The 22,239-nt window shown below is 40.5% G+C and overlaps 3 protein-coding genes across 4 annotated transcripts in view; all 3 read left to right on the top strand.

Annotated features, from left to right (window-relative positions):
- The first annotated feature begins 1,811 nt into the window (after positions 1-1,811).
- Positions 1,812-9,329, top strand: Fpr2 (formyl peptide receptor 2). Of its 2 annotated transcripts, XM_021223355.2 has the most exons (3): positions 1,812-1,887; positions 6,649-6,730; positions 8,132-9,329. In XM_021223355.2, exon 3 carries the CDS (start codon positions 8,141-8,143, stop codon positions 9,179-9,181), a length of 1,041 nt encoding a protein of 346 aa, XP_021079014.2. In that variant the 5' UTR covers positions 1,812-1,887; positions 6,649-6,730; positions 8,132-8,140; the 3' UTR covers positions 9,182-9,329. The 2 variants fall into 2 exon arrangements, with proteins under 2 accessions (XP_021079014.2, XP_005086704.3); XM_005086647.4 differs by lacking the exon at positions 6,649-6,730 and having other exon boundaries at positions 1,818-1,887.
- Positions 9,330-14,095: 4,766 nt separating this feature from the next.
- The window catches only part of LOC121135297 (vomeronasal type-2 receptor 116-like), a 168,860-nt gene continuing 160,716 nt past the window's right edge, over positions 14,096-22,239 (top strand). The window contains exons 1-2 of the mRNA XM_040733820.1: positions 14,096-14,125; positions 15,448-15,593. Coding sequence (XP_040589754.1) covers positions 14,096-14,125; positions 15,448-15,593 — 176 coding nt within the window. The remainder of the gene's footprint in view (positions 14,126-15,447; positions 15,594-22,239) is intronic.
- On the top strand, positions 20,712-20,945 carry LOC101824759 (signal transducer CD24). Its single transcript, XM_005086648.4, has one exon. The coding sequence runs from the start codon at positions 20,712-20,714 to the stop codon at positions 20,943-20,945; it is 234 nt and encodes a 77-aa protein (XP_005086705.1).

The raw sequence follows: 22,239 nt of genomic DNA, 5'->3' as shown, positions 1-22,239 counted from the left end.
AGTGTTGACCTTTTGAGAGGAACCACAAGGGCTGTGCAAGCTTACAGAGATGTCTCTGGAAGGACACAGAGAGGAGAAGATGGCCACCTGCAAGCCAAAGAGAAGACCCAGGACCAACATCATGAGCTCGGACCTCCAGCATCCACAACTGTGACAAAATCAGTTGCTATGCTTTAAGATCTCCAGTATGTGGGTGCTTTGTAGTGACAGCCTTAGCAAACCAACCCATTCTGCTGTAGTTCAGGGATTTCTACCTCTATGATGACCTCAAATCTACTCAGTTCCCACAGTGTGTTAAAGAAGATGGCCATTGACTGGGGGTGTAGATCAGTTAGCAGAGCGACTGCCTGGTCTGCCAGAAGGAAGTCCTGTCTAAACTGGGTGTGATAGTGCACGCCTCTAATTCCAGCACTTGGGAGGTGGAGAAAGGAGGATACAGAGTTCAGTTGTTTACTCAGAGTGTTTGAAGATCGCTTGTGATACAGGAGAACCTGTTTTCAAGATGTGGGAGTAGGAGAGGTGGGTGGAGACATGGAGAGAGAGAGAGACAGAAGCAGAGCCGCAGCGGCACATACAGAAAGGATGTTACCAGGAGATTGTTTTTTTTAAAACTTCCCACACTATGGTAGTGTCTATGCCCACTGTCCTTACATCTGAATTAGGAAAGAACTGAATTATTGGGCCACCCAGTTAGTGTCCACAGGGAACTGGAGATTTTCTTGGTCTGAAAAGAAACCCACACATGTGCTGTTGGAACTCTCGTCATATGCAGAGATGCAAAATTGTGTTTGTTATCATCTAAGTCTTTATAAATGTGTGTATACCTGCGCCCAGAGAGGCAAGAGGACATGCCTAGTCTCCTTTGATCTGGAGTTACATGCAGTTGTGAGGTGTTTGATATGGGCACTGAGAAATGAAGTTGGGTCACCTGGAAGAGCAGCAAATGTCTTAGCCACTGAGACATCTGTCTAGCGACTCCCATTTGTGTTTTAAAAGCAGATTTATTTATTTATTTATTTTATTTATTTTTAAATGGACGAGTGTATGACTGCGTGTCATGTTTGTGTCTGGTGCCTGCAGAGGACAGAAGAGGACGCTGAATGCCATGGAACTAGAGTGACAAGTGGTGTGAGTGGCTATGTGGGTGACAGAAACCCAACTTGGGTCCTCCTTAAAAGCATTCAGTGCTCTGAGTCCCATCAACCTCCCCACCCCACCCCCCATCCTTTATTTTAAAGAATGAGGGACCTGGAGGGATGTCTCAGTGGTTAAGAACAAGTACACCTCTTGTAGAGGACCTGACTTTGGTTACCATAGCCAATGTTGGGACTGTTCACAACTGTCTGACTTCAGATCAGCGGATCCAGAGGACCAGAACTCTGAGTGTCCACAGATGCCTGAATCCTGAGATTGACAGGACTGACCTCATGTGCTCCACAGATCAGTGGTGGGAGAACATTTAAACTTCTGTGTTTCTAAGAACTCCACTTCAGTAAAGAGAAGGCTTAGCAGTTAGAGCCCTGGCTGCTCTTCAGGAGGTCCCAAGTTCTACTCCCAGCATGAATGTAGTGACCAACAACTGCCTTTCACTCCAGTTCCAAGAAATCCAATGCTTTCTTTGGCCTCTCAGGAAACCAGACTTGTGTGTGGTGGGTGCACAGACATATACCACCACACATATAAAATAGGATAATAGAAAATTACTCCAATAGCATCACATTTGCATAGCTTCTCGGAATCTTAGGAAACATCGGATTTCTGCCACCGCATTGGTTTCAGGTTTCTTGTTCCTCTGTGTGTTTTCTTAAGTCTCTGATGAGAGGCAAGTACTTCACTTGCACCACAGGAACCCAGGAGTCAGTCATAGGAAGAGGATCATTGCTGGTGGTAAGTTGCACTCCAACAACTGAAAACTTAATTTTTGAATACCTGTTATATGATGGACACTTTCTAAAATCCCATGTGGAGATGTGCAATATCACATTTACTTTCAATAGATGACTTCTGAGTTCTTGACTTAGAATATTCTGAGGATAGAATACAGTTGGAGATATAGGGAAATGGCCCACTCTGCAAGTGGGTGCCTTGCAAGCATGCAGACCTAAGCCAAACCCACTTTTAAAAAGTTCATTGGAGGCAATCTCATCCTTAGGCTGTGATACATCTAGCCATTGAGCTATAAAGGCAACCATGAATGTGCTGTGTATATCTTTTGTCATCTTAAAGCACAAGAAAAATGTTACTTAGGAAGGAAAAAGGGGTTTCATTGGTACTGTGCCATGGGAGAGATCAGGATAAGAACTGAGAACGGTTCTTTGGGTTTGACTATCTGGAGTCCATATCCTTGAGCAGGGCAATTTGGTGCACTAAGGACCCAAGTCAGTATGCAGTGGGTTGATGATAAGCAGTGAGGTAAGGGAGTGTAAAGAATAATTATAGGTTCTAAGGTTGAATCAGAGCTTTTTCTTTCTCCTTCTCTCCTCCATTCTCAACTGAATATAAAGTCTCTCACATGTACCCAGATGCTGTGCTGATGAACCATACACCTCACTGGGGATCCTATACAGGTGCTCTATCACTGAGTAACACTGACAAATCTCTCACTACTGGGGCATTCTAGGCGATGCTCTACCATTGAGCTACATCACTAGTAATGTATTTTCTTTTTCAACTTTTAAAAATGTATATGGGTATTTTTTGCAAATGTGTGTCTGTGTGCCATGTGCTTTCTTGGTGCATGAGAAGGCCAGAAGAGACCATTGGACCCCCTGGAGTTGAAGTTTCAGATGGTTATAAGCCTATGAAACACTGTTGGAAACTGAACTAAGATCTACTGGAAGAACAGGCAATGCTCTTAATTTCTAGGCAATCTATCTGGCTCTCTTCCTTTTTCTCTTTATTGTGAGCCATGATACTAGTAAATTACTGAACTAGAACTTGTCCTGTAGCTGAGGCAGGCCTTGACTAGGCAATTCTTATCTCATCCTCCAAAGATAGTTGCAATTATTGGTGTGAAAGGCAAGGATTAACTGGGAATGGTTTATTCTTGAAGGGAAGTGACATAGCAGTGTTAATATGCCAATGAGAATGATCTGCTGGAAAGTGTATCCTGGTGTTTTGTCTTGGTTTGGAAGAACAGAGAAGGAAAAACTCGGGAGTCTAATATCTGGGATAGAGAGGGACAGATCTAGAGAAAATGTGTGTAGAGAGACCATTTGAAATGAATGACAACCTTTCCCCCTTAGGAATGCGTACCTGTAATAGCTTGGAGAGATGGCTGATGATACAGTAAAAATTCCCCAATTAATTGGTATAATTTTTTTTAAAAAAAGAACATACCCTGGGAATAGCAGAAGAAATGATACAGTTTGAGGAGCAATCAAAGGGACAGAATAATCAGTTTAATGTGTGTCTGTGTGTGAGCTTCTGTTTGTATGTGTTCATGTACGTGCGTAAGCTCATGTGTGTAGAAGCTGGTGGTCAACATTAGACATCTAACTCAGGTAATCTCTATCTTTTTTATTATTATGAGGCAAAGTCTCTCCTTGAGGTTGTAACTTACTAATGATCTAGATAGTCTGACCAGGGGGCTCCACAGATCTTCCTGTCTCCACCCTCTCCCACAGCAGGAGGCATAGATGTATGCCACCATACCTGGTTTTTATGTGGATGCTGTAGATCTGAACTCATGTTCTCACTGCATGGCAAATACTTTACAGTGAGCCATCAGGCCAGCCCCGAGTACTCACTTTGCAGACAAGAAATGAGCATGATAAAAAGTAGAGAGAATTGGCAAAAAAGTGCTGTTTCTGCAAGCCCCTTCCTGTTTAGAGCCACGGTTTCATCTATTACAGAATGGTGACGTGTGTTCTAAGATACAGATGTTATAATGAAATGATTGGCATATGTTAGGGTTTCACGACACAAGGATCATCCTAACCAGTACATTTTCTTCTGTGGCCCACAGTTCCTCCACTTTGCAAAAACAGTGTGATGGAACCACCCTTTAACACCTTTGTCTTTCCACTAGTCCTTCCTTGCTGTGTTAACTTTTTTAAAGCAAGGATTTAAAGATTATGGAGGGCATATGGTATGGCTTGTAGGATACTTGGAAAGGTGGGAAAAACCTGAATACAGTGAGGAACATATAGGATGGGACAGGCTTAAGAGCTGGGTTGGGCTCCAATGATGGGCTGCTTCTTTCTACCTAGGAGCGTAAACAACGAATGTTCTAAATTTTATCTCATTTAATTTTTCAGTGGCTATTCTTATTATAAATTATATTATTCAATACTCACAAAATCTCAGAATATGCATAATGCTTTACATTACTAACTTCTGTAATCTGCAAGAGCTAGGATGAGTTGTAAATTCTTAATGAACTTGTTTAAGTGAGGACAATGTTCATTGAACTAGTTGTTATCGACACAACCATGTTTTTTCTATGTAACTCTTGAACTCAATATATAGTCAAGGATAACCTTGAACTCTTGATCCTCATGCTTATACCTCTATGTTGCTGGGATTAAAGATATATACAACCATACTCAGTTTTGTGCAGTGTTGGAGATCAATCCCAGAAATAAGCACTTGTTTGTCAGGTACTTTCCTAGTTGAGGCACTTCCTTAGCCACAAAAACATGTTCTTCTCTGTATGCTAACTTCTCCAATGTATAGCCCACAAATGAGCCCCAAAACACTGTACAGAACATGGTGAAGACAGGGTTAACATTTATTAAAGACTCACTTGGTCCAACCAGGAAAGCCTCCGTGTTTATTCTCATTATAGTCTTACCTGAAAAAACATTCTCCACCATAACACCATTCCTGATCAGCAGATGATGAAGCTAAGGTTCAAAGAAATGATACTGATAGCATTAGAGATATGATCAGGAAACAGATTAGTCATGACTGAGGATATGGCTTGGTGGGTAAAGTGCTTACAACAGTAAGAGGATCTGAGCTTGGATCCCAAGTACCTACAGAAAAAACCATAAACAATCAAACAGGCACTACAAACCCCACTAATAACCACAGTTTTAGGGAGTTAAAGACAGCAGGAAATCTGGAGTTAACTAATCAGCAAGCCATCCAATCAGTAAGCCTGAGGTTCAATAAGAGACCATGTCTCAGAAAATAAGGTGAAGGATAGATACATTGACAGAGACAACAGACACTGGTCTGTGGTATCCACATGTACAAAAACAGGCACATGGATATACACAGGTACACCAATGTGGATAACACACACAAAATAAAAAAAGAAAGAAAATAAAAAAAGAACGAAAATTTGTAGAACCCAGGAATATTTATTATACTCTATCAATGGCTTTCCCTTGCAGGTGGTTTTGTCTGCCAGAGGATGTTTTGCATATATAGACACTTTTGGTTGTCATAACTGCATGAGGGTTACTCCTGGAATCTAGTAGATGAGGTCAAGGAGCTGCTACACATCCTGTGATGTACAGGACTCCACCACACCCTACCACAATTAAGTAGTGGCAGATGTCAACTGTGCCAGGGTTGAGAAATCCCAAATCCTATTACACAATGTCCTGCATAGGACCTTGGTGAAAGTGACGGGCAACAAAAAGAAAATAAGGAAGTGTAATAGGAAACCAAGGAGGGAAATGGGAAATCCCTATCACATCAAATGTGAGGATAGTCAGCCATTGTGGGCAGGTCGTGTCAAACTAAGCACATCAGTGAGGCAAATTTGGGAGATCTAGGATTAGTTACATTAGGGTTCTAATGCTTGTTGCCGTTAACAAAAACAAAGACAAAGCAAAAACCCTACCAAAATCCGTTGAGTATGGCTTTTGTCTGATAAAAGAGGAATGTAACTGTCTCTCAGTATTATGAGAATAAAAGGAGAGAAACTTCTGGGTATGTGTTGTGTAAGTTTCCTGAGGAAACAAGACGCTCATGTCTACTCATCCCAGAGAACCCATGGCAGACCAAAGTAATGATTACATCAGAGTGCAACTTGGTGAATCAACAATTTTTATTGGGTTTACTAACAGGAGTATGGGTAAGGAGTTACAGGAGCAGATATAAAACAGATGCAGTTCCATCACCCAAAAGCTGACCACAACAAGGGTAAAGACCCATGAGAACTGTATCCATGGAGCAATCTGCATGGCTTACAGACAACTTGGCAAGTCAGGGAATCTCTTCTAGGTAGCAATGCTGTTCAGAGTCTTCTTTCCCACCTGATATTTACCGTTTTTATAACCTTGGAGAGAACTCTCCAAGACATGTGGAATATTTTTACTTTCTGAAACCCAGGAAGCTCCTTTCTGCCTCCTGAAGGGAATGTTTGAGTTTGAAGGAAATTTCTGCATAAAGCTGTTGGAGTACACATCTGTAATTTCAGCACTCTAGCAGTTGAAGCAGAAGGGTTAGGAGTATGAGGTCAGTTTGGCTACATAGCAAGACCCTATCTCAGCCAACCATGTATCCAAATAACCAACCAATCAACCGAAGCAGTGCTCAGTATTACTGTTTCTTTTTAAAGATAGATCAGTAAGTCTAAAACTTTTATGGTTGTGCAAAATTACCCTAGATTTTATGTGAATTCATTTTAAGGCAGGATTCATAATTAATTGAGATATTTCTTTCTACATTTTTATTTTATTATATTTCTAGGGATTGAACTTAATTTTCTTGCATACTACAAAAGTGCTCTACCACTGAGCTGCAGCCTGAGAGTCTCCCTGCAGGATTCTAGGTAGGTAGATGCTCTACCATTAAGCAATGTTCTCATCCCCTCACAGTTGGTTATAGACAAGCACTCTATTACTGATTCAATATCCTCAGGCCTATAAATAGATAACCTGTATGCAGATTTTGTAGCCCACACACCATAGCTTAAGAAAATATTCCGAGCTTCCTGAACCTGGGTGGGGCTGCTCACAGTTGCTTCTTGGCTGAACTGGCTGCAGACATGATCTGACCATAAGTCAGGTAACACAGCAAAGTTAAGTCTTGTTCTTAAGAAACTAGAAAAGCAATTACAAAGGCTCGCTGAAGACTTACTCCCATTGTGTTATCATCTGGAACTGTGTCCTGGAACTGTCTATCAACTCCTTATGAAGCAGTGAAGATTCAAGATACTCTCTAGACGGATCAGGATTTAGACTCGAAAGTAGATAGACAGATAACTTCCATGAACAAAACTGTGGTTTGCTCAGCAGAGAGAAGCCCACATTTAGCAATTTCTGTCACATTTGGAAGAACTCAGAGGTCAGACCCAGCTAGATTAAAATCTGTTATCACTATTTGTGTAGACTTTAAGTCATATTTTCTCTTAATGCAATTCTCATCTTACAAAAAATAGAAATAATGAACCTTATATAGATCAATCTAAATTCCATAATAAGCGCACAGTGCATAGTCTTGAAGAAGTACACAAACTCCACCAAAATTCATTAAGTCTCACCCGCTGTCCACCTAACACTAAAATATGCAGTCATAATATTCTTTGTATACCAAAGAGTGAGGAACTTCATTACAACCATAAGTAATGGAAGGCACTGTTTTGAAGGTAAAGATGTTACCCACTACTCACGATCTTCCTTCCACACTGCAGAACCAATAAACTGCTGCTACTCATTCTTTGCTTCAGCCCACCCTAATATCTCTCATCTGTCTGTCTGCCTGTCTCTGCCTGTCTGTCTTTATGTCTATATCTTTTTCTCTCTCCCTATGGAGTATACAGGCCTTGACTTCGTTATACTTTTGGCATCTCTCAGCTGAGTTATTTCTTTTGGGAACAGGAGAACTGAGGAAAAGCCTTCACTAAGGAATTGTCTACTGCATCTACTGCTTTGCTCCAAGTGTTAAACTCCATCACCCATGTTTTCCTGCCTGTTCACCCTCAGTTCAATATCACTGTTGGAAGATGGGAGCTAATTATTCTTTCCATAATCAGTCTGAAAAGCATAAATAGCTTTAGGAATGTGGAGGATGTGGAGAACTATGCTATCTCAGAAAGACATCCAGTAGAATGCTAGTTTTACAGTATTACTGTTACAATGGATCTCCTGTGGGGCCAGGTGGTGTGGATTCTGAATTTGTGTAATGTAAGATGGAGCCACATCTAAGAAATGGCTGTTATTGAAATTTTCAGGTGCAGAAAATGGAAGCCAACTACTCCGTGCCTCTGAATGGATCAGAAGTGGTGCTCTATGATTCTACCACCTCCAGAGTTTTGTGGATCCTCTCAATGGTGGTCATCTCCATCACTTTTTTCCTCGGGGTGCTGGGCAATGGGCTTGTGATCTGGGTAGCTGGATTCAGGATGACACACACTGTCACAACTATCTGTTATCTGAACTTGGCTTTGGCTGACTTCTCTTTCACGGCTACTCTACCATTCCTCATCACCTCAATGGCCATGAAAGAAAAATGGCCTTTTGGCTGGTTCATGTGTAAATTAGTTCACATTGTGGTGGACATAAACCTATTTGGAAGTGTCTTCCTCATCGCTCTCATTGCTTTGGACCGCTGTATTTGTGTCCTGCATCCAGTCTGGGCTCAGAATCACCGCACTGTGAGCCTGGCTAGGAAGGTGATAATTGGACCCTGGATTCTTGCTCTCATCCTCACATTGCCCATTTTCCTCTTCTTAACTACAGTTAGAGTTCCAGGAGGGCATGTGTACTGTACATTCAGCTTTGTGTCCTGGGGTGACACTCAAGAAGAGCGGTTGAACGCAGCAGTCACTATGCTAACAGTTAGGGGAATCATCAGGTTTGTCATTGGCTTCAGCACGCCCATGTCCATCGTTGCCATCTGCTATGGACTCATTGCTGCCAAGGTCCACAGAAGATCCCTTGTCAATTCGAGCCGCCCCTTTCGTGTACTCACTGCAGTTGTGGCTTCCTTCTTTATCTGTTGGTTTCCCTTTCAACTGGTTGCTCTTTTAGGCACAGTCTGGCTCAAAGAGACACTTGATGGTGGTTATAAAATTCTTGACATGTTGGTTCATCCAACAAGTTCATTGGCCTTCTTCAACAGTTGCCTCAACCCAATGCTCTATGTTTTTGTGGGACAGGACTTTAGAAAAAGACTGATCCATTCCCTGCCTTCCAGTCTGGAGAGAGCCCTGAGTGAGGACACTGCCCAGACTAGTGATACAGGCACCAATCCTGCAGACATTGAGATAAAGGCAATGTGAAGAGAGGACTGGGCGATGCTTTTTTCCCTCCCACACCAGTTCCATTTCATTATTATCTTACCTTATATTGTGATCTAGAACATTATTATTCTGGAAAGACACTTCTGTGTCCCCTGAATTGGAAAAAAGAAATAAAAGTCAAAGCTAATATTGCTGTCCTTTTAGGGATTTTTCAACTAAGATTGCAGCCTGGAGTAAGACTAAGATGGAAGGAAAAACATTACAAGAGAAAAAGTAGTAATGCATATTTGTAAGGATTAGATAGAATAGTAGATATTAAAATCAAAATTATACTATTTCAGGGCTTGGAGAGATGGCTCAGTTGTTAAGAGAAATTTCTGCTCTAGCAGAAGATCTGGTTTTATTTCCAAGTGCCCATTCCACTTAACTTAGAACTACTAGTAATGACATCTCTAGGGATTTCAATGACACTGGGTTCTGCAAGCATTTATACTCATATGCACATACCGTTAAACACACACACACACAATTAAAAAGAAAATAAATCCTTAAAATTATTTTGTCATTAACAGGTAAAATTTTTCTGGGCTTTGTGGCGCATGCCTGTAATATCAACATTTGGGAGACTGAGGCAGGAAAGAATAGTTCAAGACCAGTCCCCAAAACAAAATTGTGTGGTTTGCAGGGAATGAGATGCAACTCGAGAAAGGCACACTAGCACATTAAATGATTCAAATCAGGCACAGGAAGGTAGGAATTATATGTCATCTCTCAGTTTTGGTTCTTAGATTTTATACAGAAACATACAAATTGTGTGTGTGTGTGTGTATGTGTGTGTGTGTGTGTGTGTGTGTGTGTGTTTAAGTAACCCTGTCTAGGGAGACAAAGGAGGGTAGCAGGAGTGAGGATAGGTGAGAAAGAGAGTGTGGTGGGTTTGAAGGGAAATATAGAAAACAGTGTACACATACACAAAAAACTTAAATTCCAAAACAAATGAAATGATAATAAAGGAAGAAAGGAAGAGGTATTGGAAATTTATTCAAACATGTCTCCAGGTCTTTGGTTTACCTAGATATCATTTAGAAGATTGCCACTACTGACCATCCTCCTGGGCAAGCAAGAGGATTTATTTGCTCCCCTTTGCATAAGATAATCCCAGTTCAATTTGTTGGCAGTTTGCACCTTGCATAGAGGGGCAGAGTAGGGAATATAATATTCATTTGAGTATCTAGCCATTCCCCAACACCTGGCAACTCTTCGTGCGGCCTGGAGAAGGTGCTAGAATATACAGAGGCTGGGGAAGACTAGAAAATGCACTCTGCATACGTAGTGCCCTGCAGGGTGAGGCTTTTTAGGTGAGGCTGGCTGGGGAAAGAGTGACTCTACTCCTTCGAGGAACCCATCCCCTGTGATCTGTGGGGAAACTCAATACACTCATTGGTTTTCCAAAGTTCTCTTTGACCAAGTGATACCCTGGGACCTTTTGAGAAGTGTAGACCTGAAGAGATGTTGGGAATTTAAGAGAAGAGGTGGAAAATGCTTATGTTTCCGCTGGGAAGGAATTTACCAACAGAGTCTGAGAGGTCATTAACTCATGAGAAATAATGTATGTCAGGGTAGCTGAACTGCTGTAGTAAAGAACTCAAACAATCTCAAAGGGGTTTAAATTGATTTCTTGATAATGATGAAAGGTCAATGAAAAAGAAAATTATGGAAATTTTGTTTTAATCATTGCCCATACACTTTCTTCTACTTACTAAATTCATTGGTCAATCTCACCCACCACCCCTTCTATTTCCCCATACGTCCCTTCCCCACATTGTTTTATCTGAAATATAATTATTTCTCCCTTCCTTTCCTCTCTCCAAACTCTTCCATATAGCTTTATCCGTATACACAGGACTCTCCCATCACTCCTCGCACTTTTTCAAATTCATGGCTTCTTTTCCTTCATTACTTGTTGTTACATACATATAGGATGTACTCATTTACTTGTTATTACGAATAGAGGTTCAATAAGTATGGATGAGCAGATATCTATGTGAGTCTATGGAGCCCTTTGGTTACATGACCACAAGTGGAATAGCTAAGCATAAGTGTTTTTTTTTTTTTTTTTTTTCGAGACAGGGTTTCTCTGTATTGATTTGGAGGCTGTTGGTCCAGCCTGGCCTCGAACTCACAGCGATCCGCCTGCCTCTGCCTCCCGAGTGCTGGGATTAAAGATGTGCGCCACCACCGCCCGGCAAGTATAAGTGTTTTAAAAAAGAAAGACAAATTAAACTGGAGTCCCTTTTCCTTCATCTCGTCTGGATTCAGGGTACTTTAATAAAGGGAACCCATTCATGCAGAAGCAGAAGTTCTTCAAGCTTGAATCTTCTAATAGAGAAGTGAAAGACAAGGCACTACAAAATTTCCTGACAAGGGTGACTAAGGTCTTTCAGTTGGGTTCCACACGCAGATGCAAAGCAACTTTCTGGATACTGTGCGCCATCTTGTGGCTTTTAAGACTCACAGCAAGGAAACACGTCAGTCTTGGTGTTCTGCTCTGTGACCTTAGAACTGCTTGAGTGCCCCCTGCTGATTCCTAAGTGCTGCTGGACAAGGAACTAAGGTAAAGCCTGGAGCCTCCTTTCATTTCAAAACGTGCCTTTCAGCTCTGATTGGAGAAGCAATCTGGGGATGGCTTCTCCTTTCATCCACCCCTCCCAGGAATACCGTGAGTTTGTATTAAAGAAAGACTGCCTGGGGATTCATCATCTTGGCCAGCTACTTTACTTTCCCCACACCCCAAGTTCTCCTCTGTCCTGTAGCTCCACATTCCATCTGAATGATGGTTTCTGGGAGGCTGATTTAGAACAGATACTGCAAAACTCAATCACCGAGAAGCCCTCTTTCCGTTTTCTTTTCTCATTATTATTATTATTATTATTATTATTATTATTATTTTCAACCATGGATGAGGATACAGAAGCATCGGGGCATCTGATTCATAAAAACCGGTGCAGGGAGCTGGAGGTGCTGCTCTCCCTCAGCATTCATGGCATTCTGTGATCAGTTCCCACCATTGCATAAAAGCAGCCCGTAATCCCGACAATCAGGAGATAAAGGCAGCAGAATCAGGAGTTCAAACCTCAGCTGTCTGGAGAGTTTCATGTCAGCTTCAGTTCAACGAGACGTATCAACAACAAAAACAAAAACCACAAATATGAAGTCTGGTGTAGAGTTCCGAAGTATGCCCGTTCACTCAGCTTTACTGACATTCCTGGCTCAGTAAGAATGAATTATATTCCTTATAAACACAATTCACACCCCAGAGCTTGCGGGGTTCTACACAGGGGGCTGGTGCAGTAGCCACTGGAAGGAGGGCAAGGGGAGAAATCCAGTTTACCAACCTAGACTTAGTTTGCTGATCCGTGCATCTTGTGCAAAATCCCGTGGGAACTGATGTTGTCTTGAAGCAGGAAGCAGCTGCAAGTTCAATGTCAATATTTTCTTCTTCTGAAAGAGCAGCTTCTCAGGTAGAAAGTGCTACCTCCTCTTTTCCACTACAAATCATGATTCCGGTAAATCAATACACCTGACTTAGCATGTGCCTGGGTAGATAAAGTTTATGAGAATAGATTGAGGCAGAGAAGAAAGATAGCCTTTGATCCAACAACAAACTTCCAGTTACATCCACCTCTACTCCTCCCCCAGACTCTAACACTAACTATCCTTCTCAAATTTCTGCTTCACCACACTGTTACTATGCTTTATTTTATTTGTTATGTGTATATATGCAGCGTATGAATACTTGGTGCTTGTGGAGGTCAGATGATGGAGTCAGATCATCTGAGACCTATGCTATATGTAGGTGAGAACGGCCATGTGAGTGTTGGGAACAGAACCCATATCCTCTGGAAAAGCATCAAGGGGTCTTAAACACGGAGGTATCTCTTCAGCTCCCAAATAATTACCTTTGACCAGTGAAGTTGCAATCTCAGAGCACACTTTGGGAGATATAATCAAAGAATTAACTCATTAATACTGATCACACTGGACTAGTTCCATCATGGAAGGCCTGGGACCTTGTTGCTAGTGGCTGAGATCTTTATACTGGGTGTTATTTTGCTTTATAGACAAATGGACTTGCTATGAAATCCACTGCCTTGTGAATTACCCATAATTCCTTCAAGATCATGCAGTTACCCACACAGTGTTGCTTCTTGTTAGGCAGCTCACTGAGAGCAAATGGACTGTGCTGATGGACCCACACTGGAAATCCATTGGTTTTACCATATTTTCCACCACCCATGAGTCAGGAGAATGGTGGCTTGGCCTTTTGGAGAATCAGTTATTATACCACATAGATGTCAGTATATTTATGGACTGGAGCAATGTCCTGAAAGATTGTATATACTATATATCAGCATCCAATCTGTGGCACTGTCCTTCCTATATGTAGGATTCATAGTTCCAGGAATGAAGAGGGAAGAAATGGGAGTGACATAGCTTACCACTAGACCTAGGTTCCCACTAGTAAAATGCTCCTTTCCCATCCCCATGAATTCATTTTCTGTTGATTTGATGTCTTTGTTATAAAGTAAGAAATGCTTCCACTCACAAATATAACCATTCCACCAAAGAAGTATTTTCTCTCATTTATCCTTCCTACATTGCCATTTTTCCTAATTTTGTTTTTATAAGCAGCGTAACTTGCATTCTCAAATCATTTCCCCCACTTGATCTCTTTTGACATGGTCTCTCTGTGGTTCCTGTGCTGGCCTTGAACTCCTGTGATCAAGCTGTCTTCCTGCATGAGCTACCCTAATAAAAGGGAATACAGGAGTAATCCACCATGCCCAGCTAGAATTTACCACTCTGGACTCCTCTTGTGCCCAATCTGCAGGCAGAGAAGAGAGCAACTGAGCTGGTTGTGGGCAATTCATTCTGATTACATTGAGAAGGTCATATATGGCGGAGAAAGAAGACTACGCGTGCAATGTAGGAGACCTCTTAGGGTGTCTCAAGATGACTGTGCACTTCATTATATGTCCAGAGTCAGGCAGATAGACTGGTGGCTCAGCTTTCCAGCAATTCAGGTTTTCCTCATCTACCCTGACCAAAAATTATGACTGGATAAGTTTGAAAAAGAAGACAATAATTATAAACCAGCACATGTGATCACATACATTCACTAGTAATAGGAATATTTCTCCCTGATATCTTACAGGTATATTTATGTGTGTCAATTTTTTTCTCATTTTATCTCCTTACTAACATAAATGTAGTAAGAAGAAGGGTATAAATAATAGGTAATTTTGCATGATTTGTTTTTAAGGATATGAAAGGCAATAGTGACTGTCAATAGGACTCTGTATCTACTTCTGGGCAAATGTTAATGGATTCATTTGGTGTATGGAGGTGGAAGTATGAATGGCTGTTCTCTTTTTATAATATTAAATATGATTTATAGAGATGTATACATGAGTGAAACTGACAAGGAAAGGTGGGGATGGCTAGCTGTATGTGTCAGTGTTATAGAATATAATAAATGAGTCATTATTACTTGAGAGCTTTACATTCTTTCATTTTTATCATTGCCATCAACTTGACTTAAAGTAAAGAAAACTGTCCTTGATGGTCTGGGTGTACCAGAACCAATCAGTTGAGGGGATCTTATGACTAGAGAGAAAAATCTAACCGTGAGATGAAGCATTGGCAACACATCTTTCTAACTATCAATAGTCACGGAAGAGTCCCATAGGTTGTCTTGGGTCTTGGAGAACCAGATGATCCATCAAGTTTTGACTGTTTAGGTCAAGCATGAACATTTTCTGGCTCTTCTAATAGAAGGAATGCTCTGATGTAACCTGTTGGCATTAACCTGTTCTGTTTACATGTGAAAAGTTTCTTTCTTCATACCTGAGGTCAAATCAGCCCAAGAGCAGTTCATCCCCAAGTTCTTTGCTGTCTAATATCTTGGCTGAAATCATAGAGCCTGTGGCTAGACACTAAGATCTGCAACCATATCTTACAGCTCATTTTTCAGATGAACACAGAGCCACAGATGCAGAGCGTAAGGACAGAGAGAGTTTCAGAATTCCCAAAGGAAGTGAAAGATCTTGGGTTGATAATTGTGACAGCCTCACTTATCAACAAAGTTGGAAGCAAACTTGCCCACAAACATATTAGCTGAGTATAAATCTTCTGGACACTGAAATATGCATCCAGTAGACAAATGGCTGTGTAGACACATTATTAGTACAATGTTCTGGATTTTTATTCCCTGGCTTTTGCAGACTCCTAATCTTTTGTAGGCCTAGAACAGCTCAGAGGGCTATCTCAGAATCACTAAGGAATTTCATCATGAAGGAGATGTGATGATTGATGTACTTTCCCCTCTTCGTATGTTTTACACAGTCAACAAAATTCCTCATGCCACTCAACCAAATTTTTACATGGACAGTAAGTGCCATTATTTTATTAATTCTTAAGAGTTCAAAATTCCTATTTCCTGTGGTATATGTGGTTTCTAACTCCCACACACATTATATTTTTCCTCATGACAATCCCACTTTAATTCTGATATACTTATCTAATTCTACATTCCTATTAATTTCTTTTCCTCTCTCAGAGGGGAAGTGAGTTTTTTTAATTAATCATTGCTTCCACATGTGACAATTGTAATCTCATAGTCTTACTTTGTCATCTGTATAGTGCTATATATGTTTTACGTTTTATGTCCTCAGAGGAAGTGTGATTTAGTCAAAGGTTGACCAGCACTTCAGGGCATTTGAATAGGAATTGTGCTTCTGAAAGACAAGGTAATGGCATTAAAAGAAGTGACTTCTGAATGTCTGGTGTGATACTAGACAGACAAATGCTGTTTGCTTTCCATGTGGCAGATACTGAGTCCCAAGCACCAGAATTGTTTGTTTTCCATGTGGTGGATATTGAATCCCAAGCACCAGAATTAGAATGTGGGAGTTCTTCTCTGCTGCAAAAAATGCTTCACCCATGACAGAGTTTGCATCTAAAAGTTTACCTGATAATCTTTGGTTCTCAGGCAGTTTTTCATTTTATCTGCTTGCTTCATGCATTTCTAACATGCCTTTCCTCATTGCCACAAAGGTAGCCTTTTTTTTCTTTCATTATTTTTATTGAAAAGTTTTTTAAGTCTGTAACACCATCTGGGGCAGGACCTATACCTTCCCCCATGTGTCCAGGCTGAAACAGCATCCCTCCAGGTTGAATGGGCTCCCAAAGTCTATTCGGATGCCAGGGATAAATACTGATCTAGTATCTGAGACCCCAAAGATTCCCAAGAAGCAGAGGCAGACACCCACTGCTAAACACTGAACTGAACTCCTGGAAACCAGTTGCAGAGAGGGAGGAGTGATGAGCAAAGTGGTCAAGACGGAGTTGGTAAAACTTACAGAGACAGCTGACCTGAACAAGGGGGAGCTCATGGACCCCAGACCGATGGCTAAGAGGCCAGCATGGGACTGATCCAGACCTCCTGAAAGTGGGTGTCAGTGAGGAGGCCTCCACAAATGTAGTCTTAAGATACATTTCATTGATGGTTTACATTTTAGGCTATTCATTAGACTGTCCTAAATATGACAAATAAAGGGTTAGTGTCATTCAAGTCTGGCTGTATTCCTTGGTCCAGTTAACAATAAATAATCACGAGTGTTTCTTTTTTTAAAGAAGTAAGGTATGCTGTAACCTAGGGATGCATTTCTACAGTAGCATGTTCCATGCAATTGAATGTGAAACAGTAGCATTCATGTTTAATTGTGAACAGAGTATGGAAACACAGAAACACATAATCAAAGCCATGCTCGTAATCAGTGAATAAAAAATTATGATAAGAAACAAGTGGTTGGAAGGTCATTGTGACATTACTGTGTATTTGCTAATTCATTAGATTCTGGAAAGTTTAGGAGAGAAAACTTTCCAGAATTTAGATGTGAACAGTCACAGGGTATTAAGTGCATCTTGACAGGTTCAAGTCATGATTTACATAGCAAAAATCCAAAATAGTTGTCTTCTGCTTTGTAGCTTGCTAAAGCTTCCCCTGGCTCGTCTTTGTCACTAGTCTCTAATGTCACCAGCTAAGTCACCCATGTGCATCAGTCTGCATTGCTTTCTTGATTGTGTAGCATGGAGCATGTGACTGCAAGAGGAATGCTTACAGTTAATTGAGTTTTGAGAGGTTGCCTTATTAATCATGCATAAAGACTACAGTGGTGTGTCAACGACTTAACTTCTTATGAAGTCAGCGATAAAATCAAACTATGCCTATGGAAGGAATAATTTTCCTACAAAAGATTAACATTAACATGTTTTTGGTATATTTTCCACACAGGATGAGACTCATGAAGTCATATATACTGCAGAGTTAAGACCCTTCTGTTGTGCTTTTAATTAAATGGATTATTTAGGTGTGTGAATTCACATACACTTTTAAAGAGGTATCATTCTCCCCTTCCTCCCACTCTTCCTTCCCACTCTCTCCTTTTGCTTTTTGTCATTTTTTCCACACACCAATTGTCTTCTTGCATCACTTGTTTTGTTGTATTTTTCTTCATGAATAAGTATGTTCATCATGATGGTCATGACTTCAAAAGGATACAAGCTGTGTCCTATCATTATGTTCCAAAGCAATAGTTTTAGTATGGTCCAACTTATGTATGGTGACTCATATCTTTGTAAAATGAAACTAGATGGCATTTTATTCAGGTATCCATGATAGTATTTTTTTCATTTCAAATTTATAGGAAAAATGTGTTTAACTTGATATTTCAAAATGGATCCCATCAATTGCATATGCAGTTCTTAAGTACTTCATTAAAAATTCATGTGTCATAAGAATATCTTTGACAATTTAAGTTTTAATAGTTTTTATATTTTTCTGTAGACATATACCCTTTCTGAACATTTTTATACATTAAAAGATATATATGTGTGCTTTCAGGGCATTCTAAAATGTCTTGCAATGCCTATTTAAAAATATATGCATATATATGTAATATTTGAGATTGCAATACAATTACAATTCCTTGCTTATATTGAAAACAGATTCTTTTTCTCACATAATATAACCTCACTCCCTTTCTGTCTCTCATTAGAAAAGGACAGGTTCTAAGAGATTATATTGAAATATGACAAAATAAATTATAATAAGATAAAACAAATACTATTACATAAAAGTTAGTCAGGAAAATCCAACAGAAGAAAAAGAGCCAATAAAAGGGGGCAGGAGAATTGGAGACCCACTTATTTGCACACTCAGGAATTCGATAAAAGAGTAAATTGGAAACACACACACACACACAATCCTTTGATCATGCTGATTTAGAAGGCCCATTTACTTGGTGTCTTTCACCCCCTATAACTCTGAAATTCTTTCTGCTTCCTCTTCCCATGGGTTTCACTGACCTCTGAGGGGGAGGAATTTGATGGTGACATCCCATTTAAGGGCTGAGTGTTCCAACTTCTCTCTCTCTATGCAATGTCTGTTTGTGGGTCTCAGTGTTTGTTCCTATTTGCTGGAGAGGGAAGCTTCTCTAAGAATGACTGAACACATCACTGATCCATGTGTATAGCAGAATACCCTTAGGAGTAATTTTTATCACTTTTTTTCTTTTTGTTGATGAGCATCATTTGGTTGTACCCAAGATCCCTAGGCTATGTTCTTTACTGGTTCCTGGTGACTGAAAACAGTGCAGGTATGGGTTTTTTTTCGAGACAGGGTTTCTGTGTGTTCTTTTGGAGGCTGTCCTGGAACTAGCTCTGTAGACCAGGCAGGTCTCCAACCACAGAGATCCGCCTTCTTCTGCCTCCCGAGTGCTGGGATTAAAGGCATGCACTACCAATGTCCAGCGCAAGGTATGTGTTTTAACTCATGTAGTGGACCTTAACTCAAATCAGCTATTGTTTGATTATGCTCACAGGCTTTGTACACCGTTGCCCTTAGTGTATTTTGTAGGCAGTACATCATTCTAGATAAAGGGTTTTGTAGCTGGCTTGGTTGTCTACATTTCTTTTTTTGGTAGCATGAAGGAAGGCCTGTACCAAAGATGCCAGAACATGAAGGCTGTATGTGGGCACTTTCTCAACTTCTCTGTGTTCAATGATATGTGTAGGTGTTGTGCCACTGGAGGTTTCTTTCTCACCTGTTCCTGCTGCCCTTCAGCCCCAAATAAACACACAGATGCTGTATCAATTATGAAACTGTTGGCCAATGACTTGGGCTTCTTATTGGCTAGCTCCCACTAAATCATTAACCCATATCTGTCGATCTATGTATTGCCACAGGGCTGTGGCTTACCCACAATTCAGAATGTTACTTCTTAGGCAGCATGACATCTCTACTGTGCCTTTCTCCCCAGCATTGTCCTCATCCCTTAGCCCCGCCTATCTTTCCAATAAGAGAAATATATATAAGAACATCCCCATCAGGAATGGGATGTTGTCATTTTGTGGAAATCAATTCACTGCTTTGGTAATAGCCTGGGTGGCTTTGCAATTCCCATGAATTTCAACCACTCAAATACATGAAACTCAGTCTAGGTACTGGAATTTCAGTTGGCAACAACAGATGACCAGTTGGGCCTCTGTCTTTTCAATTATTTGGTGATTTCACATAAACCACTTTTTTGTATGTATGCATTTCATGAATTTCCATTATATTAGGCTTCCATACTTCTCTTAAATATTTTGCTGTCATTCCCTGTATTTCCCTATATAGGGAATGATATACTCCATTCCCTCCCCTTCCCACTTGGTCCCCCCCATCCCAATGTCCCATACATCCACAATTGTCTACTCTATTTCCCTTTCCTAAATCTGTTTGTTTTCTCTAATCCCTTACTCTACACCTACCCTTTGTAGTTCTACAGATCACACTTTGGTTATCATTGACTTAACTCCCAATATCAACATGTGAGTGAGTACATACCATATTTGTCAAGATAGATTTTTCTAGTTCCATCTTTTATTTGCCTGCAAATTTCAGGATGCCATTTGTTTTTAAAGCATCGAGGAATACTTGTGTAAATGTGCCACATTCACTTTATTCATTCTTCTTTTGAGTGACATCAATGTTGTTTCTGGTTTGTAGTTATTATGTTTTGATCTGAATTTCCCTGATGGCTAAGAATATTGAAGATCAAGTGATTTTGAGTTTCCATTACTGAGAAATTTTTGTTTAGACCCACAAACAGACGTTTTGCAGGGAAGAAGGGATATATATATATATATATATATATATATATATATATAGAGAGAGAGAGAGAGAGAGAGAGAGAGGTTGGACACACATTTGGAACACACAGTTCTAAATGGCTGTCTCCACCAAATCCATCCCTTTAGAGCTCAGGGAGCCCCATAGAAAAAGGTGGCGGAAAGAGAGTAAGAGCCAGAGAGGGTGGTGGATACCAAAAGTTCAAAGCCCTTTGAGTCAACTGAGCAAGGTTCATATGAACTCACAAAGATTGCAGCAGCAAGAACTGCATCCGTGCAAACAGATCTCCATACAGCGAGCATCCAGCGAGTCGCGCTGCACGCCGACGGAGCAGACATGGGCAGAGCGATAGTGGTCAGACTGGGGCTGGGGTTGCTGCTTATGATGGCACTGCTCATACCCAAGCAGATTTGTTGCAACCAAACATCTGTTGCACCGTTTTCAAGTAACCAGAGTATCTCTACTTTCCCAAATACAACTAATGCCACCACCATAGCAGGTGGCAGTGCCCTGCAGTCAACAGCTAGTCTCCTCATCGTCTCACTTTCTCTCCTACATTTCTATTGTTAGAGACTCAGGCCAAGAAATGTCTCTACTCCCCCATCTTCTAGACCCAGCCCAAATGGTAACCACATGTCTAGTGTAACCCGGAAAAAACAGGTCCACATCAAATCTACTATTGCCACACCTCAACAGAAAACATTGAGAATTTATGTGAAGGGTATTATGACAGATGACGAATGCCAATATTGAATCCGATGGGGTTTTATGTTCAAGATGAAGAGATAACAACCAATGTTGACGACGTGATTTCCTTGAACGAGGCTTAGGAAATGTGGACACTTACTCTATCTTTAAATGAAGCATAGGATTTATGTAGAGATAAGGATGGGATGTAGAATGAAGATTCAGTTTTAGTTGGCTCATTACCTGTGAGGCTATAACACAGCTAGGTGACGTTAAAGGCTTCTCTGATGCTATTTATGTATATGTTGGAAGGAACTATTAGGTGTTACTTTACATCCTCAATGTATTGTTTCATTACTACTAATTTAATATGCTAAACTCTAGTAAAGCTGTCCTTTTGGAACTGAACATTTTACCCCCTCCTGTGGCTTTAAGTTCAACATTATACTTGACCTTTATAATTGACATGTGCCAGGCAACTATGGATTGGAATCCACCCTCAAATCCAGCCATCATTGAATAAATCTTATTTCAAAAGTAAAAAAAAAAACCCAAAAACAAAAACAAAAACAAAAAAAAACCAACAAAAAAAGAACTGAGTTCACATTGGTCTGAACCAAGTCTTCCATATATTTCTTATAGCTTCTAGCTTAGTATTTCCTATGGGACTTTTGAATGTGTTAATGAGTGGGTATCTGATTCTTGTGCCTGATCCTGGGGTGTAGTGGCATCCAGACAACCTGATCTTCCACCCAAGAGAGATAGAGCCCACCCAATGATTTGCCTTCCAGTTCTATCTGTACAAGAAGCCATGACCAAAGGGGTGTGGACACTAACACAAATACGCTCGCAAGGCTAGATGACACTACACTGGGGCTCTTTTCCTTCTGTTTGGTTGCCTTTCCAACCTCAGTGGAAAGTTTTTTGTTTTGTCTTATATTTTTTACAAGTACTATGCTTTTATTTATTTTTACATTTTAATTAATTTTTATCTAATTAAAAAAATCTTTTTTCCATGTTCTTTTTTCCTTTTTTAAACTTAAACTAGAAACAAGTTTGTTTTACACATCAAATCCCAGTTCCCATTCCCTCCCCTCCTCCCCTGCCCCCCACTGACCCCCTATTCCTTCTCCTTTCTGCTCCTCAAGGAGGATGAGGCCTTACATGGGGAATCTTC

Source organism: Mesocricetus auratus, unplaced genomic scaffold (assembly GCF_017639785.1).
Source record: "Mesocricetus auratus isolate SY011 unplaced genomic scaffold, BCM_Maur_2.0 Super-Scaffold_100037, whole genome shotgun sequence".
Classification (NCBI taxonomy): Eukaryota; Metazoa; Chordata; class Mammalia; order Rodentia; family Cricetidae; genus Mesocricetus; species Mesocricetus auratus.
Note: the sequence above shows the minus strand (reverse complement) of the source record. Positions and strands in the feature narration are given on the sequence as shown.